The 27393-nt window shown below is 39.6% G+C and overlaps 2 protein-coding genes across 2 annotated transcripts in view; both read right to left on the bottom strand.

Annotated features, from left to right (window-relative positions):
- Nucleotides 1-3840: 3840 nt before the first annotated feature.
- On the bottom strand, nt 3841-19859 carry LOC108675838 (low density lipoprotein receptor adapter protein 1). The gene is made up of 7 exons (XM_018163878.2): nt 19670-19859; nt 8560-8815; nt 7968-8079; nt 7530-7643; nt 6905-7046; nt 6419-6561; nt 3841-5575 (listed from the first exon to the last, which is right to left on the bottom strand). Exons 1-7 carry the CDS (start codon nt 19716-19718, stop codon nt 5297-5299), a joined length of 1095 nt encoding a protein of 364 aa, XP_018019367.1. The 5' UTR covers nt 19719-19859; the 3' UTR covers nt 3841-5296.
- Nucleotides 19860-22911: 3052 nt separating this feature from the next.
- LOC108675835 overlaps nt 22912-27393 on the bottom strand; it is a 54079-nt gene continuing 49597 nt past the window's right edge. The window contains exons 9-11 of the mRNA XM_018163870.2: nt 26910-26973; nt 26082-26270; nt 22912-25587 (exon numbers count right to left, since the gene is read on the bottom strand). Coding sequence (XP_018019359.1) covers nt 25055-25587; nt 26082-26270; nt 26910-26973 — 786 coding nt within the window. The 3' untranslated portion in view covers nt 22912-25054. The remainder of the gene's footprint in view (nt 25588-26081; nt 26271-26909; nt 26974-27393) is intronic.

The following is a 27393-nucleotide window of genomic DNA, read 5'->3' as shown; positions in this document are numbered from 1 at the left end:
CTAGAGGTCAGCATAGCCCAAGTCCACAGTGCGATTCATATACCTTCACGGGCGTAACGCAGCCGGGCATCTTCACGGCTTTTGACACAAAGCGCCCACTACAACAGCGCCGTTCAGTCACAGGCCGGAGCGCAGCAGCTACTCCTAACGTAACCTAACCTAACCTGCGCCGCCTGTTGCGGCAGGGCCTGTTGCGCTCCGGCCAGTTGGGCTCCGGTGCTGTGAAGCAGTGGCTGTGTTGTGCAAAGCGGATTTACTGTTAGCCGGAGTTCCCCACAGCTCATTGGTCTGAGGCTATGGGTAGATATTGCATGCTGATGGTAGGCGTTAGGCCCAGGGCCTGTTTACGAGTCAATTTTGTTACCCACGGCTGCGATCCCGGTAATAGTTTATATATATAGTTGGCTAAATGACCTACCTAATTATGGATCCAAATAGCTAAAATGGGTATTGTTGATCCGACCCCTAGAATAGATCTCAGTCGAAGAGTATCTCGACAGACAAGGCTGTGAGATTCGTGGTAATTTTTTACGGAAGTTTTCCCGCCCACCCGTTGCGATTAGGGCTAACGCAATTTTTTCACTTAATGTTTCTCACAGTGCCCTTTGGAAAAAATATATTTATATCTCAACCACTAGTTTACACTTTTTTGCATGAAAACTTTGGTATCATTCCTGAGGATTTTCATCCTCAATAATCATAATTTCCTTCTATTGCCTTCATAAATACCGTATCATAACATCTTCCTCCATTTGTCCACTTTGTACAAGAGAAGAGTACAAAATTAGTAATAACTAACCAAAAATTGTCCATTGCTGCAGCAAAATGTTGATCACTTACTCATTTTGAACCGTCACAAAATTCATTCTTTATTAAACTGCGAAAATTTTTATATAGTTACAAAAGAATTTTATTCGTTTTATTTTGTCGATTTTACTTTCATTCATTTATCTCTAAAACTGATGGACGTTGTGAATATTTGATGGTTGTTTGTGACTCAATTTAGGTGCATTGATTTGGCATAAAATTCAAAGCCCATTACTGTAAAATTAAGTCTTTTTTTCCTTATGCTTCTTGTGCAATAGTATAGTGTGTTAGTAGTGTTTGGTTCGGCCTGTCGCAGATACTGGTTTTTGTGATTTGTTTATAGGACGTCGACCAACTGACATTTTAACCAGATCTCATCATAACTGACGTTTAATTGAGTATTGGTGGACTTTTACCAGGTCCGTGGGGTAATACTGATTATCACTTCAAGGTCTGCATAGCTTTGTTTAGCCTGTTCTCGAACGCGTTGATGCCCGAGGGTCAACGATGCTAGAAGGGAGTCTGTTCCACAAATCGGTGACTCGAAGTAACAAGCGTTATAGTATGTACAAGTTCCACCGTTTTTTTTAGCGTATAACCGTGACCCCTGGTGTTAGTTCTTGTTTCATCTTTATTATGTTATGACTTTTTCACATTAGTATGACCTAACCTAGTGAGAAACGCCCACTTAATCTCCGAGACAGAGTGGCACACCACTATACATGGTAGCAATGCAATTGCTACCTAGTGTAGAACTATTCATACTATCTGTGACACTGGCTAATGAAATGTTCATGGGTTTTTTGGCATTAGTCTCAGTAGTAGTTATGAATGAATAAAATTCCGTAGAATTAGCCTGTTAAATTACGCCTGTTACTACCCCCCCGCCTTTTAAATTAGGTTTGTTACAATTTAGCATACTTAGATATAACAGTAACACCTCGCCTGAAAACCAATCGCGAGTGTCACGTACTTAACCTCGGCTGCAATAGGTGAAATGCTCGATAGGGAATTGATCGACAGTACTCATTAGTTTATATTATAATTGTATAACGAGTTTTCACGGTTCAACGTTTTAATTGTTTGACAAGTGTTAACAAACCCGTTCTCACAATTGTACTCCCGATCGAGTTCCGCCGGCTGTTTGAACCTGCCGAATCCCGTCAAGATCCGCAAGGGATTTTCAATAATATTTATTGAAACACGGTGATGAAGTGAAGCCGCAATATGTATAGCGATACATTACTGTACTCTAGTTGAAAACCCGGTGTTGTCACTAGTAGTTCGCTCGCTCGTAAGTGAACATTTGAATTTGAGAATTTCTACGGTTGAATGTATATTTACATAAACATGAACTGGCACTGTAACATCATGTCTAATGTCTTCAATTACCCTTTACATTTAAGGCTAATCACAGCGTTTGTCACTCAGCTCCATTACTTGAAAAGTCGATAAATTTATATTTCATCCTCAGACGCAGTACTTAAGTGACTCATTTATCGTCTTAATGGACTAATCTCACCGAAACAAAACTAAAGATCCTGTGCAAAATCAAGTTGCGCTTTTACCCAATATGTTTGTGTGGCGATACTTGTACAGTAGCATGTGCCAAAACTGAATCTATCGTTACCCTGAAAATGGTTTGCATACAGACACCCATTGGTTATTCCCAGCATCTGCGACATTCGAAAATTGATGCGACCTCGAACGTACGGAATGTTACCTACAATACCAACATGCAGCACTTGCCATGCAGCTAGCTGGTCACGAAAGAGCACGGTAGTCTTGCAAACAAGACAAGTATTATGCTGAATATATGGTTTGAATAGAGAAGTTTTGGTGGTCGCCACCAGCGAACCCGCGTACATCTGAAAATCCCTATCACGGTATGTATGTATATGCAGGATTAGTTTTGCTTACGCCGCATATATAATATTCACCACGGCCCGATAATATAATCGCTGTCAAGCTTCAGCGATGCCTACCTAAAGAGCCGTCGCTGCCTTCACACTAGATCCAAATGTCCGTCCATAACCACTACTTCGAGGAAAAAACGAATATCATTTACCAGAATTTACAAGTCTTGAACTTATAATTAAAACTTTGTTACTTATTAAGTCTTGCAGAGTTAAAAACTATCCAGCATGGCGCTTGCAACTATTCAATTAGGTTATCGAAAAGATTGTTCTAACCACAGGAAAAATATTTTCTACATTAGTCCCAATTTCGAAAACGAATGTCCACAAAAATTTCATCTAGCTTTGATGAAACTAAAACATTCAGAGTAGTCGCAAGTTTCGTGGTACGTGTCTATAATAATAATAGCCGTTTCAGCGTTTATTAGGCCGTAGGTCTGTCACAGATTCCTAACATGGCAGAACATTCACAGCTTGTTGCGGTCTCTAACTCGCAACTCACTGCTACAATTCTGCTATGCTTAACCGCCCGGCCTTCTTGCCTATTCTGACCTTGCCGAATCGGTCCACGGGCGGACAGAGCTAGGATCGAACCCGCGCCTCCTCAAATCCCGATACTCTGACTTCAACCACTGGTCCACCCTGCCCAAGTTCTAAGTTCAGTTTTAAAAACTTGATCCGACATGTATAGTCACTAGGCAAAATACACATCCTGGCACACAAGTTTCCACGCGCCTCAATGCAGGGAACGTCATGCGTTTAAGAAATCCTTTAGGTGGTCGTCGATGTAAGACGTACGGAGCGTATACTCCTTTGCCCGATTAATCATATTCAGACTACTGTCTATAACAGGTTCGCCGTAAGGGTACGGCGCATCGTAACCATTAATTCGTGACGTGTGAGCGGTTCCGTATTTATTGCCCCTACAGGATTATTGCAATTTCCTTGCAGCAACTGGTTGTGCCACAAGGACGGACGTAGGATTCAATCTTTTTTCCAAAAATAATCAGGGTTAAGAATCAAACTTAACATACGCATGTACACCAAATCTTTCATTCCTTATGTGCGTAGTGCGGCCATGAGGCCATTGCTTATCGAAGAAAAATAAAACTAAAGAAATAGATCAACTTTTATCATATGAAAACTTCCAAATTGAATGTATGTACAGAAGCGATTTCCAAGTAAGCATCTCTCAAGAGAAAAAAAATTGATTAAATATTTTGACTTGCACCTGTAGAAAATAAATGAAGCTTATAACCCAATAGTAACGCTATAATGTAAACTGATAATTATCTTTTATTAATGGCTAAAACAATTTCGATCAGATACTCTCTAAAGTTCAATTCTACGTGAAAAAATTAATTCAACTCTCACTTAAATGTACGTTGTTGCAACACAGAACTTTCAGTGACAATTTGAACAAGATAAATTCCTGACTAATGCTACATAAAACTGTAGCAAATTGACTTCCTAGCGAAACTGTAGCGAATCCTAATTATACAAGTACAATATTGATCAGAGGAGAGCTAGCTTGACTCGAGAACGAGAGTCCTCGGTGGAAAGCACAAAGATATTAGGAGCACTGACCTGCAGTAGACAGAACGATATCAAGAAGAAACTTCAAATACTATGAATATATCAAGTGAATCATTGACAACCTGACGAGGCACTTTATTGGACCGATCGATTGACTGAGGACTTAAAATTCGTTCCCTGTCAATTTAGGAGAATCATTCTGCCTACCGGAACTCGATTGTCAGTAAACAGTGCTGGAGGCCCATGGACTGTTGTTGCAGAAAGGCAACATTGAGGTTTCGGTTTTAAGATAATCTCTCAAACCTTTAGTGCCACTGTTAGAATCAAGGGCACAGGCGATATCGGATAAATCAAACTTTGTACTAAAATTGCACTCTCCACCAGACAGACTAGAGTCATATGCGAACTTTTGCCTTTCGTCTTCACGGGGAGGAGTGAGGCACGAGTCTAGGAACGCTGATGTAGGAGAAATCGATAGGTGTTCAAGACGCAGATTAGTTTTTACAAAAGGATTATTGGAAGGAGAAATACTAGCGGCTGATTTTCTACAGGTGTCAGAATCTCCATTCAAAGATTTGGCTATTGTGCATGAATTCAGCGAAAAATCGAGAGGACAAGAAGAAAGATCAAGCGAATGTTCGAAAACTGTTAATGAAAGAGGAGGAGTTGTTGATTTTACCCTGGAAGTAGGGGGACTTTCATCGAAACTCTCCCAAGCATCACGGCTAGAAACTACATTCGACTCCTTAAACCCTTTACTTTTCATATCATCAGGCTCCTCGGCCTCCAGATACTTGCTATCACCAGTGACGTCCCTTATCGGAGCAAATATTTCAGCTGATCTACATTCACTAACAAGGTTAGAATTAAAAAATTTACACGTTTTCCTCGAAATTTGCAGCTTACTCTCTGAATCGGTTAAGACATTTGTCAAGTTAGTAAATTGGTTAGTAAGGTTTGTGGCAGACGGGTTAATAGTATTAGTACGAGTTTTGTGTGAAGGGTAGGAGTTACAAGATAGCGACTTTACCAAGTTATCAGTTGGCAGCAGCAAGGAGTTGCTGCTCCGAGTCTGACAGTGAATAACGGCTGCTACTGAAGTGTCCGTTGAACGAACACTTGCGCCCGGAGCGCAGAGAGATGAATGGTGGATTGCCTTTGATAACTTCGGGGCTACGCGAGCTGTCGCTAACACCACAGGCGTTGCCTCCGTCTGAGTATTCTCTACTGGGAGGCTGCCAGATGTTACGACTGCTGTGAGAGTTGCACATTTTGGGTCCCATTGGTAGCAGCTCGTCGCAGGACCCGAATTCAATCTGGAAAGTAGGCTCAAGTAAAATCTTCAACAAGTGTACAAAAATCAGAGCATTTCAAATCAATAATGTACTGCAGTAAAAAAAACTTGGCAATGAAAGGACCACAATTACTGACAAATGCTTTAAAAGAGCAAGAAGGCTGGATAGATTTAAAGCCATGCTTATTACTTCAAAAATGTACGGAGTATAAATGGTATTCAGCTACCAATTAAAACACATTTCCCCAAACCTTTCCTAATATTATCAGTTATAGCTTTGTTATCAAAACGGCTAATCTTACCGATGAAAATTCTCGGCTAGATCAGAGACGTCGTCGAAGGAAATCTGTTGGAGATATCATACGTGAATGATATCTTATCCCAGAAATGTTGACCGGGTAAGGAGACAGGCCATCTCATCAACTACTTTAGCCAGACATTAAAGAACCAAAACATGATAAAAATAACATGTCTAGAAGATGCAATGTAATCCTACACCACAAATTACATTGTCAATAGTTTTACATAGACATGCGAAATTAGCAGTGGCAAATCTGAGAAATCCTCAGTTTTCAAGAGAATAGTGAATGAGAGTTTCGCAGGTAAAAAGGTTGCAGCTAATCCAGGTAAGTAAAGTTTCTCAAGAGAATCTAAGAAGATCGCCACGTTTCGTCCACATGATTCAGAAGAAAGATTAAACCCAACAAATATAACTCTGCCAAACTCTAGGCATTGTTAAAATCTAGTCAATGCCTTGAGTGTTTTAAGCATCGCAAAAGATCAAAATTGCCCCCGCATTTACCGTAAATGCATACGGGAAGATGCAACGATGCGTCAAGAACTATATTAGAGGAAGCGACTTTACCCAGTGCTTCCGAGAACGCGCAACTTCAGCAGTTGGAGGTTGCTGCAAGGGAGGAGGGAGCGACAGCTCTAGTAGATCATCACAGCCATTTTCAGTGAAATCCAAATCGAGCAGCAACCCTCCCGTGTTGCTCGATTGATAGCCTGTAATTTTAATTATAAATCATTGGTAATTTTCAAACTTTTTCGCAAAAAAAGTTCGTGTACATCACATCCGCTGCCGGCTCAGCAAGAACATCATGTCCACCATTGGGCAACGTCTCGTCTAACCAGTGGCAGCCAGGTATACGTCTAACATCAATCTAGGTATACAATCATTTCACAGCACTCGAGTCTTATATTTGCATTCTTGCATCATGCCCAGAATTTCATGCTTATATGCCCAACGAGGTGACTTCCAAAAAATCTAATTGGGTATCTATTCAAATGTTGCTCTTTTTCAGAGTTGCGAAACGTGGTTTACTTTCTCATCAACATTGGACAAGACCTGATGTACTGGAGACCTCTGAGGGCGGTGACGAGTAGCCTGGAAAATGCTCTGGCGATGAGGCTCTGCTGCTGTGGTTGCCATTAGAGTTTTTCGGACCCTCGCTTCTAGATGGGGACTCTCCTCCTCGTCCTCCTTCGACCTGAAGGAGCATTATTTCCAGGTTATCGAATTAAACCTCGAAAATAGATACTAAGATCCAGAAATCTTTCAATCTTTCCGTCAAACTGGTTGTAGTAGAGAGATTAGCGATAAAAATTTTTTTTTGCCCATCCAGCGAAAATGATGCAAAGGACCAGTAATAAGGCGAGGCTAAAGACCTGCCGTTTGAACAAAGCTCAGTCAAAACGCAGGGCCTGTTATAACGGACTTCAAACCGTATCGTGCCCTTGAAACCAAGTTATGAGTAGATGGTATAAGACTTGGCAAAAGAGCATAACTTGGGGAGAGCAGAACTTTACCAGTGCAAAATTCTATATCTGAGAAAGTAGTGAAAGCTGATTTAATTTGCATAGATCACACAGTCAGCGTAGCAAAAATAGCCAGTCTTGGAAGCCTTCAGCGTGAATGCTCTAAAAAAAAAATACGACTGATAACGTAATCGTTCCGACCTCTCGAGACTTGCCTCATCCGAAGTGAAGGAATTATCGCCATCGTTTTTCTTGGCCTCGAGCGCCAGTTTCCAGCACTCGTAGGCCATTGTGAAGGCTTGCGCTATGGACACTGCAATGGCTTCCGCCTGCACACAACAGAATACGGAAAAATTTAGAGTGAACTTGCAAAGAATGCATCGTGGTGGTTACTCTTCAACAGAATACAGCGAAGCGCCGAGAAGCCCTAGTCAGTTTGAATGCCTATTTAAATATGCATGGCTTTCAGCGAGATGAGAAAGCCGAAGTTGGAGGCCGTTATAAAAAAAGAACGGTGACAATACATTCATACTTCCGAAGGTTACCTTGCATAACAAATCGTATAGACTAATTTCCATCATTAAACCACTAAGAGAAAGTTGGCCGGATTTTTTTTTTCAAACCTCAAGGACGAACCGAATAGTCTAACTCACCACTTTTCGTTTGGAGCAAAGAAAGGCGTGGCATTCGCAAGTGTCTCTGTCGTTACTGGCCACAAAAGCCAGAATTTGCTCGTACTGAGAATCCGCAGAACAGTAAGATATCCTGAAAGATTTGGAATTTTAATTACCAAGATGAGTTGAAGTTTTAAAATTCATAGATGCACAATAAGACGATAGTTACACTGGATACACAATTAAGAACTGATGACGCAAACCCCTTGCGTCATCAGTTTATAATGCATTCCAGTGACATAAGAAGCCTCGCAAGCTAAAAACTTTTTCCAAGACAAAAAACATGCATGAAGGATGATGTTACGGTAGAGTGAGACCTTGACAACACGCTCACTAAAAAGCTACTCTTACAGAAATTCATCTTCCATAGCGAGAAGAGACTTCAACAAATTAGAAAGTGGCACTTATAGCGAGATAGAACGATCATGTGCAAGTTGGTAAAAATCGCTGTGCTAAAAATACCTATAATCTTGCTTCTTTCGGGATTTTAACGTAGGGTATGGCCAGTCATCATTCCTAACCAGAATATACCAACTCCAACCAATCACAGCACACTTTAAATAAAGCTCACTTATATATTGAAGTATCCATTATAGTTTCTCCGGTTGTGGTGGAGTCGACCCTAACTCCTTCCATGGCGACCCTAAAGGCGACGCGCTCCGGACGCCGAGTGGCCGCCTTAGCGGCGTGAATTACGCGCTTCACGCCCGCCGCCGTACTCTGGGCGCACTTCGGACCGTCCACTAAACTCGAGCCCAGATAACGGACGAAAAAAGTAACTCCGTCTGCAACGGGCTCGCGGCTGTTCATCCATTCTTCACTCAATTCTGAAATTAAATGCATCTGATTAAGGAGAATCGGGGTATACATGTGCACAATTCTTTACACACTCCAATAAACCGTGAAAAGGCTCATTATTAATCCTTCAACCTAATCGAATAGGTTTAAAAATTAAAAATAATTCTAGTTTACGATACGACAAAAATTGTGAGCTAGCGGAATTTCAGTACAAATTAACAACTTCGAGATCCTATCCCAAATGCGGACGCCAGATAAAACTATCTGTAGCCGGGTAGAGAAACTCGGCAATTTTTGCACAAGTTTATTTCCATTAGAAACTTAACTGTGTCTGTACGGCAACAAAATAGAGCGACGGGTAAAACTGCATTCATGCATCTCTAAATTTCAACAAAAATTATTGGGGAAATAAAATTCCAGTCTTCTGTCAAGTTCCGCCAGAAACCAAATGCAGCCAGTGTTGCGGCTTCTATGCGAAGCACCAAAATTGGGAGCCTATTTCCTAAGCAATCTCCCCAAGATGGACCAGCATGAAGCAATCTTATTCAGATAAGAGGCGTTGGTCCATCACGAGGAGCATCTCGTCCAGCAGTGAGCTAACACAAGTGGGCCCTGCAGCGACAGCTGGCTTCATCGATCCAACGAGAGCTCGCGAATAAGTAGGCGAAAAAATGCCACATCTGACACTGTCGGAGTGCTTTGGTCTCGTTGAGCGCAAATGAAGAGCGGCGCAAACTTGCCGCTGCAACGCTAGAGCCTTGACTAGAGGGAGCACGTCGATATCCACCCAAACGCCTCCGGCAATCCACACAAAGAGCCTTTTATACTTGCCATAGCTAATAACTAGTAATTGACTTGTCATTTTGCTAAAGCTTTCTATCTAATTCTATTGGAATAAACGCGTCTTACGGCAATAAAATTGTCAACTGAGGCACTGACCATGGAACCTTGATACGCGTATTCGATTGATACAGATGCTAAGGACCTTGATCTGCGCAATGAGGTTCAAATGTTGGCATTCATTCTAGCTATTTAGAAGATTTAATTCCTTAATTTAGTGCCGTGAGTAGCTCTAGTACAGGGTGACAAAAAAAACAGAGCTCATAAAAAGTTGAATAATTTCCACAATACTCAAGTAATCCTGTTATTTGTTTCAGATTCATTAAGAAGACGGATTGATCTAAGAGTCTACCACGTGTGAGCTTCGAGATGCCTTGGACTACAGAGCAAAAGACATTTGCAGTTGAGACATATTTTTAGACCTGAACCCCCCAGACTTCTACCTGTGGGGTTACCTCAAGGACAGGGTGTATGAGCACAACCCCCAGACCATCCCTGACCTCAAAGCAGCCATCACAGCAGCCATCAGAGCCATCCCGAGAGAGGAGTGCAGGAGGGTCATTGAGAACTTTGCCAGGCGAATCCAAGTCTGCCTGCAGCGCCAGGGCGCGCATCTGGAACATATCTTTGAGCGGCTGTAGAACAAAGAGTTTTTGTGGTATAGAATTGAGATTTTGCAGATGTTGGCTACATAGGTTGTACATAATTCCATAGAATTTTTGTTTCAAACTGAATAAAATTTCAGGAGTTATAAGACTTTTAGTGAGCTCTGTTTTTTTTGTGTCACCCTGTAGCATAACGAGGACCTAAATTTCTTTTTACTGCCTGTCTCTAAGGGCACTTCAATGTTTGTGCAGACTGCAGACATTTCAATGTCGTTTCGTACAAGTTGATAACACTCGGCAAGATAGTAAATTAGATCATGTATTGTGGCAGTTTGTTCATCGATACTTATAAAAATGGCACAAGTTTAATCCATCAAGAGATTCTTCCTGGGCGACTCTTAAATTAAATCATTCTGATGAACGATGCAAGGGAAATTTTGATCCACACTTATCAAGATCACCCATACGCATAGACGTACAATACAATTCCGTATACATTATATAACGGTTAAATATTGTAGGCAAAGTTAAATAATCAAATCTCCTATCCTTAGTTATCTCGCAACCTAGTACCATCGGCATCAGGTTGAGATATAATAATTCGCGTACAAGGAAGAAATTTGAAGATTAACCCTGACATTCGCTTCATCATGACTATTTCCTCTCCTAGAAGACGATTCCGATCAGAGAAGCGTGGATTGAGTTAGGAAAATCAACCAGGCGAATGAAGTCAATTTAATCCCGGTGATAGCACTCACGAGAAAATCCGAGAACAAAGAATTTAAAGCCGCGGCATCAGCCGCTAAAATGAAGAAAGCCTTCTTCCAGAAGGCTGATGTAAGGAAGTCAACGGGGATAGAGAGTTAACAGAAACTCATGAAATTCGCCCTAGATAAGGTGCCAATGCGCCAGTCGTTAAATTCGGACTGGAAAATGAAAAAACTTTCGAAACCAAATTCAATCGGGCAAATAAAATACGGCGTAAAAGGGGTGAAAATTTCAAAAACTTGAATGGACAGGCTGGATTTTCATTAAAAAGATAAATTGAGCTTTGCGAGGAATACCGAGCTAAGCTAACTGAGAACTCTTCAGAGGTGATCGATGAGTATCCTTTTATACTTTATCGATAGACTTCGGCCGAAACAAGACGACGACAGAGCAGCTGGGTTAGGAAGACCTGAAAATAACTAATTTAAGCGCCCATTCAATTAGGCGATGCAATGATCAAGAACCGTCTCACGTGTGAAGAGGCTTATTAAGGGCACCAAGTATCCAATTTATTACTATCAATTCAACCTAATTGAAGTTGTCATTGACGGCAAGGCATAGAAAATTATTCAAAAGTAGCCGAAAGAATCAACTCCGTACTAGTAGAAAACAAACTTTCTGACGTTCATACGTATATCTCTAACACAAATGTTTAATTTAGTTTTATTTGCACCGTGGAACGCCCATAGAAAACTTATTCATTCAGGCTATTACAACGCTGTTCACTAGGTGATAGAGCATGGAATGTCAACCTTACAAAATTTTGTTTCCGGTCATCTCACCGGATTCTTTACTGCACGGAAGTCTGTGGTACCCAAAATTTAGACGAATTTCAACACTTTCAAAGAAACGATGTGAATAGATATCCAATTGGACTAACAGAACGGCCACAATCATGGGTCTGCGTCAATTACGTCTCCTGCCGTGTGACAGAAATCCAAGTTTCAGAGTCCTAAAATTCAAACAGAAAAAATCAACTGTCAGTGACCTGATAGGGTTTCATCAAGGGAAAAATAACCTAACTGGGCGCCTTATCTTCAGCTGAGCTGAAGGCATTGAGTATTGCTCAGAGCCTCAGAGTCTACAACAAGCGTTGTACGAGTAGTTTAACAAATATTCGTCAGGGATATTTCTGACAAGCAAGGACGAATTATCTCTGCCCTGCTTTGGGATCGAAAAGTATTATCAACATTGTAATTAAAGCTCACCGATACAACCACCGTTTTCAGTCAATTCCAGTAAAAATTTAGCTCCGCTGAAGTCTAACAAGATTACAATTACAGCGCGTTGACGGGCCCACCAATCAAAAAAACTCCGGGATTACACATTATCCATTTATAATTTAAATTTCTCACAAGATAATCAAAATTACAGTTCACCTATCATTTTTCAAACAAAGCAACGCTAGCGATGGAAGGAGCACTCTTGCACGAGTGTCCTCAAATGGATTCAAAACCTGACGGCAGAATGAGCACTTCACCAAACTGCGAGACACGGAATTTAATCAACACCAGAGATTCACGTCGGAACATCATCGCGCACCGTCACAGCAGAGCTCGAAGAGATGAGCTCTCCACCATCTCTGAAAAAATCTCTCAGAAGTAACAAAAATCTTATGCCTAATCTTAGCCGAACCGTATAAATTCGAAAAATCCAGTACAGTTAAGCGGTGCGCATGAAATTAATGCTCAACATTTACAAAATTTATGAAATTCGAAATTTCATCTACTTCAATTTTGTCACCATTCAATACCTAGATCGCTCAACTCGTTCGCGCAGTATTACGATTGGAAACTGCAGTGACCTCCGTGTCACAAAAAGCGTAGACCGAACGAAGTTCAAAATTGAATTTTTTGAGAACACAGCGGTGAAAATTGCTTAGAATTCAAGGTGCTGATCAGATGTTGCCTCCGAGAAACTATGCGCTATGGAGATTACTAAGCAGATTCTTGGGGTTCTACAATTTAACTATATACTCCGTCAAATGGAAGAATTTTGAATAGACGTTACTGTATTTCATGTCTTTCAAGTCGTGAAGATATTCAAATTTTGGGCATTACGAGACTTCTAAGCAGAAGTATTTCAAGCAGTTAAGCTTTTTCGGTGTAGCTGGTGAATGCAGTGATTCAGAGAGCTTTAATTCTCCCAGATTTCGTCCTGGATGTGGTGGGGAGGGGCATCCACAAAAGTTGAGACACAGGATTTTCGAACGCTCTTGCCGAAGCCCTCAATTCAACTGAATCGAAGTTTGAGATCTAGCGTTCCGAAGTTGCGAATGCTTCATTCAGTCGTCAGAATACCCAGCAGCACTGGCATGGAAGAGTGATCAAGTCGAAACCGACTGTTGAGCAAGGACATGTAATGAATCCCTAACACAGATCCCTTAAAAGGGCCTATACTCAACATGCAGCTTCTTCAGTTATTTATAAAAGGAGCATGAAACTCTTCAGTTATTAGATATGAAAAGACCCTCCTAGCACAGTACCACAAATATGAAAGAATTAACCCGATTATCTCTAATTCAATTGAAATTAAGGTCCAAGTAGGAATTCATAAGCCATTTTTTACAATTTAAATATTACACCAAAATAAATATCTTGTACACAACATGCCGCAAGAATGGTTACATCAAGGAATGACGAGACGGGATAGATTTATCGGGTTGTGCAAAGCATTTAAATCTGCATTAATTTGGGTACAAGTCAACTGCAAGGCACTCTTGTTAGCTTCTGAAGCTAGCCAGGTCTTTTCTATGCGAGGCCACTTGTTTTCTAATTAGTGGCCGTTTTTAATATCCGCATTTAGTGGCTCCCACAATTCGCCGTCGTAAACGCACCTCTAATCGGAAAACTGAAAATTCAAGTCAATATTCCTCGGTGGTTACCAGCTCATATATATAGAACCCGTCCCTGATAACAAGAAACGCAACGTGTCAAATTATTAATCAATATTTAAGCCGATCAGAACCTTGGTTCTTCAAGTAAATTCACATTGCGAAAGACAGAGCCGATGCAAAAATCTGCATATGCAAACAAACCTAGATCACAAGACCGCCCGCCAAAAAATTTGACATGTTTACCACTGATTTCAGATTGCTTCACAGCGCGGGTCAAGTTAATCATCATCTCTTTCAGTAAGTGCGCGGTACCAAAGACACTTGCTCGACATCAATCCTCACAATGGCGGGAAGTACAAGCTCAGCAAACAGGTACGCATGAGAGGGTGAGCGCATTACCGAACGGCACCTCTACTTTAAAACAGATTGCTGCCACCGCCAGCCGCCACGCCCTTCTCAAGCAACAGGGCTGAGTTGGCCTCTTGCAATGAAGGTTGCAAAATAATCGAGCTATTTGTGACGAGGAAATTGCAAAATTTCTAAGTCACTAATAAATGGATGAAAATTTTCATTTCTCTAGCCTGACGGGATTAGTCACTACGACAAAATTGTGAATCTGGCAAATAATGTTACCGAGTCAAACAAATCAAAAATTTTGCCTATGGCAGAATTCAACTCCACTGAGTGGTTTAAATTTGGGTTGTCAGAATGAGTTTTATATCAACTAGTCAAATATTCATTTCGGAGAGAATTTTGCCGGTAATAGGCATGCGCACACGCTGCACGGACGTCATTGCGATCGGGCTTGTGTTGTAAGGCAGCAAAAACATGGATGTACCTCCATTATTCCTGGGAGGAAAATTCGAGCAACAAGTTTTAGTGCGGTGACAGATTAACTCTAAATATAAAGAGAAGTCACCAGTATTCAAGGCAACGGTGATGACTGGAATTTTATGGAATATCACGGAATTAATACATGGCTTCAAAGAAACTATAGGTACTCAGATCTAGAAGAATGACCAGTTCTAATTCTCTTAATCGCTGCAAGTATAAGTGAAGAAAAACCAAACTAGGACTTCTAACCCTAAAAAATCGATGGTCCAGAGAAAATGCGCACATAAACGACCTAAGGATAGCATCGGGTGATTTATGAAAGGCTTAGTGCAACGCCATCAAAGGCCAGTAAAGAACGTCAGACGGGTCAAAGAAGCCAGGAGGCGAAGCCATGCGTCTTCATTTCAACGCTTCCCCGGCGCTTCTCTAAAAAAAAGATCAACGGACGAAGTTTAGCAGAATACTCTATTATAGGAACGTCAAATTTGAGAGCTAGTGAGAACGTTCTCGCAGCTTCATAAATGCTGAAGCAGTCATTACGATAAACCACTTAAATTCAAGTTCACAACCCAAAATGCCAATATATTTCTACTAGTTAATCGTCTATCAGTCAATTATGCAATTCGATCAAGCTGACTAAAAGCAAACTGAGAAAACGAGGATCCACAGAGCAAGAAAAACTCTGTCCGCAACGAAGCAACGCTACCGACGCCAATTCAAAGCTCGAATGGCATTCCCGGCTTTGCCAGATTTGCCATGAAAGCCCTCGGACCCTCTTATAGCGGGAAGGAAGACTTCGGGCCTTGCCTTTACCTTTATTACCTAGCAATAATTTCCTCACAGTAGCAGCTATCAGAAACCCAAAGAATTTCTAATTTCGTATAGAACCAAAAATTTAATTTGCTAATACCGTTACACGAATTCTGACGACTCAAATGCTCAACGCTCGGCATTCTCAAAAACGGCAAGAACGCTCGTCCCTGAAATGTGGTCTAAGAAAGGCAACTTATGACGCGGAGAACGTATAGGAAGTCCAAGACCAGCAAAACGTCTCTTCGTATCTAAAAAAATATATTCCAACTTTTACCGTAATCAACAGCACTTCTGTAACGTGATTAATCGATTGATGAAGATTCGTCTAACTTCAGGATTTGCAGCATACTAGGGAAATCAATTTTAACACAAGTAAAAAAAAATTATACAAACTGTTCAATATTACCAGGAGTTATTGTGAAGATTACGCCGCGCGCCCACAATATAACTTGTAGATGCAATAAGCGCTCCATTCGTTTCCTCAGAGAGCAGTATTTCATCCAATTCGCTTTTGTTGAGTATTGAGGGAGAAGCCAGCGAGACGCTAGGTACTCTTATTATTGAGCCTGCCACAAGCCGTGGCCGATATTCCAGCAATCGGGGAAGGATAAACTAGAACAGAGAAGTCTGTCATAAATTTACTAAGCTGACTATACGTTGAATCGTTTATTTGAATAAACTAATATTTGAGCCAATACAATTCTTGCAAGTTTAAAGACGGGATATAGTTATATAGTTGCCACAACACGGCCGCATGAGCCATGCATATGACGTCCAAGTCAACGGGGGTAGCAGAGAGCAGTTGCCAAAAATTTTTACTTCAGTGGGCGACGATCAATTCACTAGTGCTTTGTTACATAGTTCCCTAATTACAACGCAAGATTATGCAAACCTGCGCCATCGGATCAGAGCTATGCTCAAGCTCAAAGCACAAATAGCACTCGTTGCTACATTGTGTGACAAGGTCAAATATTCGCGCACAACAATATTCTGGAGACTCGAAAATCTTCTATCTATTAAAAATTCGGCACACTATTAATGTTCACTTGAGTTAACTTTATCACAGGAGTTGAAGAAATTCTCACGTTCAATTAGATCGTCTATATTTATACCCTTTACTCTCTGATAATGCTGTTTATTGCCTGAAAGTCAGCATCCCTAAAAATTAGAGTTGGATCAAATGTTCCCAAGTTAAAAATCATACAAAGCTACTACAAGCATTGCAGTTTTCATGTTTGAAGCGTGCGTCATATTAGAATTAGCATTCAAATCAGTTTGAATCCATAAGTAACGTCAAAGCTATTCCTCAAGGCCGACATCCAAATGGTCAAACTCAGTCTGCGGTGAAGGTTTTAAACATATACATTATTGGTTCCCAAAGTGCGCGATATCGCCCCTCTAGGGGCGGTGGAAAATTTTTGGGGGAAGAAGAGGGCGGTAGGGGGGCGATAAGGGGGGCGGTAGTCCAAAGTCAAAGTCAGAAGTTCCAACGCTTGTTTGACGATTTGTACTCAACACGAGCAGCACATGACTCCCAGCGTTTTTTTCACACCCAGATCTGTTTTAACCTCTCCTGGGTTTACGGCACGGACAAATCAACGGCTGGACTCGCGGCCGGTCTCACGGCCAATTTCTAAATCCAATGATCAAGGAATATCTCTCAAACTAATGAACTTAACTCTATGAAACTTAGTACGCGTATTCATTAGAACCTAACCATTGCCATTGTTTTATCGCAATACGGGCCGAAATTCACAGTGATCAAGTGGTTTCTTTCAAACTACTGAAGAGATTCTAACGAAATTTTGAATTTACAGTCCTATCTACCGAACGGTAATGTTTAGCTCGTGAAAACTTTTTCGATCGTGCCTTCGTTTGAGTTTTTTTCTTCTTTTCACCTTCATCCGTGATACAAGCAGCAATACGTGTTTAAATTCGCATCAATCAAGATATTTTTTTAAACTTCCGAATAGATTTGAACGAAACTTTGTATTTAAATACCTAACCGCAGCAACGGTGATGTTTACAATTTTTTCGATACGGCTATATAGGTACGTATAAGGCTCTTCGTTAAATCGGCCGGTAGAAAAGCCGGTCGTTCCTCCTATATCTGTATAACTCGCGAACGAAAGCAAAATAGAAAAATCGTCACCAGCTAAACATCACCGTTGAGAGGTTAGGCATTTATATTCAACGTTTCCTTTAAATCTCTTCTGTAGTTTAGAAGAAATTTCTGGATCGACGCGAATTCAAGTGACAAATTACCCGGCGATACGGGCCGAATATAAAGAAGTGTGAAATCAAGAATGACTGAAATGAAAAAAAAACTCGCAAACAAAGGTAAAATAAAAATTTATAAGCTAAAAAATCCCCGTTTGGAAGTTATGAATGTATGTTCAAAATTTCGTTCAAATCTGCTCAATAGTTTGGAAGAAATTCTTTGATCACTGCGAATTTCGGGCCGTTTCGCAATATGCGCGTTACTCACGAATGAAGGTAATATTAAAAAAAATTACGAGCTAGACATCACCGTTAGGTTCTGATAAATACGTGTTCCAAGTTTCATAGAGCTGCGTTCATTAGTTTGGGAGATAATACTTGATAATTGAATTTGGAGATTGGTCGTGAGACTGGCCACGAGTCCGGCCGTAAATTCGCCGGAGACGCACTAGGTTTCTATGTACTGCTGAAACTTTTAGAACAGCTGAAAAACATTGGTTTACTAAGTGGGGTTCTATTTGTGAAATATACATTTGTGTTTAACCATCTTTTAAAATTGCAGCGTACTAAATTTCAAGAAAGAGGCGTATGTCTGTGGGGGGCGCTAGAAATTCACAAGGGAGCCAAAGGGGGCGCCAGCCTGAAAAAGTTTGGGAACCACTGATCTACAATCTACATTGTAGGAAATTCTACGCAAGAGGCAAGCGTTCATTACAATCCTGGCTTCTCAAAATTAGAAAACGGTTCAACGAATCAAGGACGTTCTAAATGCATTATCAATGACGCTGTAACAGCGAGGTTTTCGTAGCTTGGAACAAAGACGTCAAGCTGCCAATTTAGTTCTATATTCTTCTCTAGAGCACAGGAAGAACAGGATGGTTTAGAGTCCGAGAATCGACCGTCATACTAGAAGAAACGATTGCCGTCTATTCTTGGTAACTAATGTCCAAGTATAGTCACTCTGGTCAAAATATATTCGTCATCATTGTAACGTAAATCAAGGATAGATCTCACCTTTTCCAATCCAATGAAAAGTAAGTGAGCATATAGTACTTTCAGGTGTGCTCTAACTAGTATAAGGTTGAATAAAGGTAAGTTTGAGGAATTCAAATTGTCAAGTGGCAAGTACAAAATTGCCAAGGTTAGTTCAACGTTATGGCACTTAGTATTATGGTTAAACATGAGTTAAGTCAAGAGCACGTTAACGGCAAGAATCAAACTTACTCCCGCCAATCAAAGTCGCTGGATTGTGATTACGAAAAGGGCTTAAGTAATGAACCTCAGCTTATGTTTAAATATCCATTCTAAAATAATATATGCTGCACCCACACAAAGTAGCAAGTAGCAATTCAAGTGCGCGGGCGTGCCACGCAGCTACAGAGTTCAGATATTAATCAAACAGGCAACCTGTAGGTAGTTTGAATTTTCCACTCAAATGCGAAATGGTGTGCACAACTGAGGAAAATTTTATAGAAACTAGGCAATCTGCGATCTGCGTTCGACGTAATCTATCCACATTCTAAGGCAAAACAGTAATTCGACATACAACTCAAGCACCTAGTTTCCATTAGACTAACTATTCAACCAAATTTTTCCATATAGCAAGATGTAGGTCGATTGATCGACACAGCGCTAGGCCGATGGCCACAGCAAACGGCAGGATTCAAATTCGATGTTCGTACCAGAATTTTACTCTAATTGCTTGGTAGTATGACTACATAGAAGCAGTCAACATTTAAAATCATGATTTAATTATTCTTTGAAAGTACCTAGCAATCATACATCCGTAGCTACTACCTGAATTCTGGAAGTAGGTATAGGCTACCAATTTATCAAAGCATTTCAATGCAGTCCATGACTTTGTACGAGGATACTCATCAAATGAGAATAAACAAGAGAAGTCGACAACGCCTGCATTATGGAAACTTATAACAAGTAATTACACATTTTCATCGTAATTTACTTACTTTTATGCTTGTTAGAAGATTGGAAGAAAGACTTCAATAAGGACGACATCGTACAGACATCCACATTCAACAAAGATAGACACTATTTCCACATTCGCACGGCAGTGCAATGTAGAAGAGCACGAGTAGCACGACCGGCCGTATCAACCTATGCTCTTACTCTGAGGCGCAGTCATCTCATCTCCGTGCCGAGAAATCTTGTGCCAGTGATCGTTACCAGATGCCGCCACGTGAAAACCCAATGTAACGCAAGACTGAAAAAAATATTGTTATATAAATTTTGGAACATGTTACCATTTATCCTGGAAAATATAAATTAGAACTCTTATATCAGTGCAAACAGTCTCTTTTTAAATGACGTTTTTGTTGCGATTAATGCACTCTGCACAATAACGTGAGTACGTGACTAATCTGTAATTCATCATTCCAGGACTGAACAACGCAGAACATTATACATTCATAATTAAAAATATACCACATATTGTAGATGTAAACATACCACCATCGATTTACTTCATATGAACTGTTAATTGACTGATAAGAAAGTAACATGTATATAATCGAGCATCCTCGGTGGGTCTGAAATGGGCAAGAACGCTACGATTGATATCGTGAGTTACAGATTCGAGCATCGGCTAGCTGTTAAAATTCTCATTCCAAGTCGGTGAGTTGGCCGGTTGGTTGAGAACAGTAATATTGAAATGCGACTATGAAACCCAGTAGTCTGTGAAATTTTTGAGAGGTTTAGAATCGTCGACAGGCTGTAAATGTTTTTGTTTCCTACACTTACACCATTATATTGAGATCTTTCATATTTCAAGTTGACCCAGCAATAGGTTTCAAACCAACACCCGACTCAATTGTGAAGTTTTCTTTCTGACTCGTAGTCTGAACGAAAATAACCGTAACCAAACCGAAAGTTTGATTTGAAACGTTCATGATTGATGGTCGTCCTTATTCAATTTTAAAAGAGGCTTTTTCCATTCATTAACATTTCAACACGAAGGAAACTAAAAGTCTTATTAGAAATATTCATTTATTCCAACGACAGGACTAGATATCCGTGGAGTGGGTGGCTCTAAGCTACCACAGAAACTACTTAACATTTTGACCAGATGTACATTTAGAGTTACTACAAACGATCACATAGAAGATATAGATACCATAATACATTCTTTACACGAAGGGTAGTAACAGGAATGGGGCGAGTCATTACGAATAGAATTTCTACACGAGTCCTCAAACAAACCTCTGCTATCGTGAGACATTCACCACCTACTTATAAATTAACAAGCGGTACACCGATGATACCGAACATACTGATTCTACCTATATAACCCATCATATGAAATCTCTTTTGTTATTAATGGAGTTCATCCTTGTTAGAACTTAGTGACAGTGAAATGAGTTTACTAGTTTGAACTATCTAGAATTTACGTTGCCAAAATCCACAGTAAACGATTACCAAACGAAAGCATTAAAATATTGTGAAGTATTCCTTACCAGCTGATTTTACAGGGACACTCAATCCCTACAAATTTAAAACTGCAAAAAATTAAAAATAACCCAAAGCCATTTTTTTATAGTTTTACAATATCCTGAAAGGGTTATCGCAATTAAACACGGCAGAAGGAAATGGAAAATAAACAATTATTTGATTGCACAAGTGACAATAACTTGCCAGCATTTCACTATCTAGGGATCATATTTCTAACACAGAAACGTCATAGAATATCCACCATATGTCTTTAGATCATCAAAAGAAGTCACACAAAAGTGGACTGAGTAATACCTGCTTGCATGTAAGGCTAACACCGCTCGCACGTGAGCACTGGTCTGAGCGGTCACTACATTTCTGGGGCCATACTTTCAAAACTAGCTAAGTGAACGTAAGTACTTACGCTCTATTTTCTTTTCTATGATTGGTGGATTTTGCTTGAAAGGCCGTCAATGATTGGATTATGAACTTACGATCTCTTAACTTTTTTTGAAAGTATTGGCCCTGGTTACTACGTTATGAAAGATCTGGATCAACGGAACTGCTCTCCCGTCATTACATGGTTCAAGGTAAATGTTATAAAATAATGAAATGAATGTGAAATGATTATTCATTGAAGTTCACGATTAGTGATATCACATGAGGCGAAAAAGAGAGACTACGTGACCAAGGACATGCAAGTGGTGTCGGTATCTCGACGCGCGATGTCCCAACATAGAACGATGGAACTGAGCTCACATTTAGGAACATGCACGTAATTGAAGAAATGAGGAGGTTCTCGATAGCAAATTTAGAACGAAAGCGTCAGATGGCAGTCTACAGCTTTCCTCTTTCACTTGAGACCAAGATGCTATTTTATGATACCCAGAAAATGTCATAGCTACGAAGAATACTGAGCAAGTGCCTTCATATTTCATAAAATAATTTAAGGTTTAGGGACAAATTTGGATATTGTCATTCAAATTATAAATGTACTTACATATAACAGAGTTGTACAACCGACTGAGGCTAATTCCGCAGATAAAAATAAGCAAATGACATAGCATAATGGTGCCAGTTTTTTAATAAAATGTATAAAAAAAATTTTTAAAGACCACGTTTTTCATGTGGACTCAAAAGTAGAAAATAATTTTTCGGCAGCTACTGATCTCTGTTTGCTTTCATTCTCTTGGTCTTTTGTATTTCAGTTAAAATATTTTACAACATCTAAAACGAAAAACGTTTAGATGTTGTAAAATATTTTAACTGAAATACAAAAGACCAAGAGAATGAAAGCAAACAGAGATCAGTAGCTGCCGAAAAATTATTTTCTACTTTTGAGTCCACATGAAAAACGTGGTCTTTAAAATTTTTTTTTTATACATTTTATTTTCTACTTTTTAGTTTTTTAAGTATTTTATTTTCTCATTTTTAGTCCGTTGCTACACATGAAACACGTTGTTGCGAGCCAATTTACTTGACTTGATGTACGTATTGATGATACGAAGCGTATCATCGATATACGCAGTCTAAACACGAATATCCTCTCGAGGATGACGTGCATTAAAGGCTCCCAACCCCTGCTTGTGAGTTCCTTTAGAGTTTATACGCCTTGAAACGTGCAACAAATTATTGATTATTGCATTGTTATCGGAAGCTGAGCTTCCCTAAAAGTTTCAGTGCGCTAGCCAATGGGAAAGTTGGTGAAATATCGATTGCAAGATTTGATCATCACAGACACGAAAGCGAGCTAAGAAAAACGTGGTAAAAACAGTTAATAATCGTTCATTTAGACTCAAGTACCGACGTGTTTTTTTTTTCAATGATCAATTCATCATAGGTGACATTCCTACGACGAACTACTTAATCTAACATCACTCCATCCTATTAAATTCACTATACAAAAATGGAACTGAAGTGTTCGCAGGAATATTGAGCTCCAACGATTTCGATGATCCAACATCTCGTCTAAACTCTAAAGTAATAGACTGCAAAATTGAAGGAACAATCACAATTCGGAAATACGAGATTATAATTAATAAAAAGAAGAGGAAGAATGAAGAAATATTGAAAGGAAATATTGTTTTAGTAGTCGGAAAGACTGAACGATTTAGTCTCTTTCTCACGCATAATAGGTTTATCTGTGGGCACGCTGGCATCAAGACGTACACGCCTATGCAAAAAGCCAAAACCTGAATTCGGACAAGTCCGAACTTCCGAAGGATGTGACATACTTTAAACAAGAGATAAGGATAAGCCAACAAGCAACAGCACGGGAACAACAAGAAGGAAAGGAGGCTAAACTAACATATCATTAGATGAATACAAACACATACGCCACTGCTCCCTGCAGCACAACTCAAGACTTGAATAACAACAATTCAAGTTTCATCTACACCCCATCAAGTCATTCAAACGGCCTTTGAAACACGTTTTTTATAACCTTGGACGTTGAAAAAACGTTTTTTTTTTTTCTATGATCGATAAGTTAAAACTTCAATGCGATGAAGGAAGATCGTTGACGCTCTGGAGCATTCCATTTAACGTATTCAATTCAAAATTAATTACAATGGTCTGTCATTCCACGAAATCGTGACCCTAATACAAAATCTTGAATAGGGCTATTTCGGGAAAAAACTTAGTATGGTCTTGAATCATTAGCTTAATCCAGCATGTGCTGACCAGTGTGAAGGAGGCTGGGGCATTGATGTGAATTGACCGTGGCAAGGGAATCTGTTCCAATAAACTTGGGAACAAATTTTTAGAGCAGTAAAATAATGATGGACTGAGCTTAAAGTTAGGCTCATGCACATTATGACACTATTACTCAAACAGATAATAAATTACAGAAAAGTTATTATGCAGTAGAATTCTGTAAATTTAATTCAGTGTATAATGGTAACTTATGCAAGAAGATCTTACTTCAGAATCAATTTAATGTTCAAGTTTGTATGACATTAAAAACACAAAATCTGTACATTTTCACCATAAAAACATGCAGTATAATAGCATATTTTAAATTCCTTGAATGAAACAAGATATGGAGAAAACTAGGATATCTTTGGCATCACAACTACTAACACATATTGCAATATTTACTCTGACGAAAATAACGCATCCGCTCAGAGATCAAACACATTTCTTCAAAATGGCAAGAAAAAAAATATGGCAGAAAAAGAAAAGACTTGTAAATACAATACAAAGAAACATCACTGTATTGATAAAGTAAGATGTTCGAGAAAATAGACAAATAATTTTATCTCAGTTACTTCGACCAAAAAAATTTTCACACACATCCACATTTGAATAATCAAGATCGACGTTTCACTATTCTTGATGACATGACACGACAATGTTTGAAGAACACACATTTTATTAGGAAAGAAAATGAAAACAATTATTAGATTTCGGGTGAACCAGTAACTTCAGAGATAATATCTCGAGCTTAAATAAACAACGAAATATTCATTCTTATGTCATCATTTTGAATGGGAGACTCCTCGCGTCGTGGTAGAATAAGGACGTGCACGGTCCATTTATCAAAAGATTCTCATTGCTTGGCAAATTTATAGTATTTGTCATCCATAGAGCTTATCAGAAATGACAATAGATACCCCAGTTCCTATAAGGTCACCATGAATATCCCAAGTGCGCAACGTGAAAAATATATAATCTAGTTTCAAAATCGAACGTAAATTTTCATTTTAAACGTGTCTCTACCTTCGACGTCTCCTAAGTAAGTCACAGGCTGCACTCCATTCAAATGAAGATTTTGCATTCAAATGAAGTCACTCACAATTCTCTTCATCGTGAAGTTATCCATAAAATCGTCAGACACAAGAAATTACCTGCAAGTTCATATGGCAAACACAAGGTCCTATGAGGTCTGCAGCAAAACATAAAGTTACCTAAGAATTCTGCTGGTGAATAAGGTTCTGCAGTTCTTCTGCAGATCGTAGCAAAAAAGCTGCGCTCTCCCTGTACCCTGTGATGAGTTGCCGCACCGCTGCCACTTCCACAGGACTCAGCGAAGGACGCGACTTGCCTGACGCAGGAGGAGCTGCTGCTGCTGAAGGTGCTACAGCAGGTGTGCTCGCTACGACGTTACTGTTGCTCATATTCATGGGGCACGGAGCACCAAAACTATTACTCGTGTGACTACCAGCAGCAGGATTATTGGTAACAACCACACCACCACTACCGATGCTGTTCACAACGGTAGCACTTGAAGCCATCGAAATGCCGTTATTAATGCTATTAACGCCGATCATGTTAGAATTAGAAGTAACGCCATTAACTGAATTATTGTTGTTCGTGATGATGTTGTTTCCAGTGGCTAGCGAAGGAGGTACAGATGATGGGGCGCTGGCACCCGATGACATCAAAGGGCCACCGATTGACGAGGTCGCGACGGCAGTGCGCATGCTCAGGTCTGTGGGACCTGCAACATCAGCATCGGCATCAGCGGATGAGTGACGACATGACCAAACAGAAGAATGATATCAACGTAAAAGTGGAATACATTAAAGAACAAGACAGTTATATCTACGAAAGAATGGACAGCTGGAACAGACAAGTGCATAAGTGCACGTGAAGACGAGATTAAAATGTAAATAACGAATGTACAAACATTTAAAGAAGCGTAAACCTAAAATATAGAAGGAGAAGTGCACACTTGAAGTTACAGGTGTATCTTTGAAAGAATGAACAGCTTCGAGGATTTTTATGGCTCTTCTAAACATTAACAGATCAAGTGGTCAATAATTTTTTAATACTTTAATTTCGTTAACTACATTCAAAAACAACCTTTAATATTATTAAAGCAGATAACGATCTCATAACGAAGAAGAAATTACTTGATCACTTACGAAGTAACCAAAATTAAACATCAGATGGTTACAACGATATAAATCAAGTTAAATTTGAAGAACTAACCATTGGTAACTTTTTGATATGCTTGTTGCAGCGACTGGTGATAAGCAGGGGCACACTGAGAGCTGGTGGAAGAAGGCAGGTTTGTGACAGCTGGCTGGAATACCGTCACTCCACCAGCTGTTACACCCACCATTCCACCGCCTGATGTGCCATTCACCATACGCCCCTCCACCACCTGCGGCTTAGCGGCTGAAAGAAAAATTAGTTGCGTTAGTGCCCTACGTAAGGGAATGGACAGTTAAATAACATAGTTGATCGAAAAAAATAGTCAATAGTGACGGAAAAAATACAGGGTAAATTCAGTGGAATGATGAGATAAGTTAACATAGTCCAAAAAATAAAGGAAAGAAATATTGACGGATTTAATGTTAGAAGTAATGAATAAAGAGTTTCGGTGAAGAAATACGGAAATATAATCACAAGAGATAAATAGCGAGCAAATAACTTGTAGCAGTTATACTCAGTAAAACTACTTGTAGCAGTTAAACATTTCGCTGTTGACTAATAAAATCTTGAGTTCTCAACAAAAAAAATAACAATGCCGTAATAAACACTAAGAAAAGTTACGGGATGCAATTTGTTCGTTCTAAGGTACAGATAAAATAATGGCTTTTCAAATGGGAACCATTGCATGACAAAATTATCACACTACACTAACTGGCACAATAGGCAATAATTAAAAGAAGGTGCGGTGCTTGGTATAGAGAATGGCCACTCGAGCTCGTTCTCAGTGCCTTAGTTTGATTTTGTTTGGTTTAAATGCAAGAGACTTGATCTTATTGCAGGTGAGTGAAAAGGCAATAGCAATGGCTAAGTGTAGACACTCACCAACTTCTGTTTTAGTAACGACTGTGGACACGTCCATGAATGTGACTCCTTTGTCGGTGCCAACCTGAAACAAAAAAATATTAACACTAAAAAATTATAATTAATTGATTTCAGTTCCTTCATTATTTCCTTATGCATTGGGTCTGACTCTAATAGCTCGTTAATATATAACTGATTAATATCAAGATAATAATGGATAAGCAGTCACCAGCAACTGCCAAAGAGTTAAATATCGTTACAGAATTGATCACGCGTAAAGTAAACCAGAACAAATGAATATTAAACTGAATTTAATTTGAGAAGCAATTCAATTGTGAAATATCGAAGAAAATTCCAGTATTAAATAAACATCTTATCAAAATTCAGTCTAAACCAAAATGTACTTCTGTTGCAGAACATTTCGGCAAAGCGGCAAAATATTGCATCAAAGTTTAACAACTCCGACACAAGTAATTTGCCTACCCTCAAGTTCCCACCGGAGCAA

This window comes from Hyalella azteca, unplaced genomic scaffold, assembly GCF_000764305.2.
Source record: "Hyalella azteca isolate HAZT.00-mixed unplaced genomic scaffold, Hazt_2.0.2 contig8429, whole genome shotgun sequence".
Lineage (NCBI taxonomy): Eukaryota > Metazoa > Arthropoda > Malacostraca > Amphipoda > Hyalellidae > Hyalella > Hyalella azteca.
The sequence above is the reverse complement of the archived record's forward strand: the minus strand, read 5'-3'. Positions and strand labels throughout refer to the sequence as shown.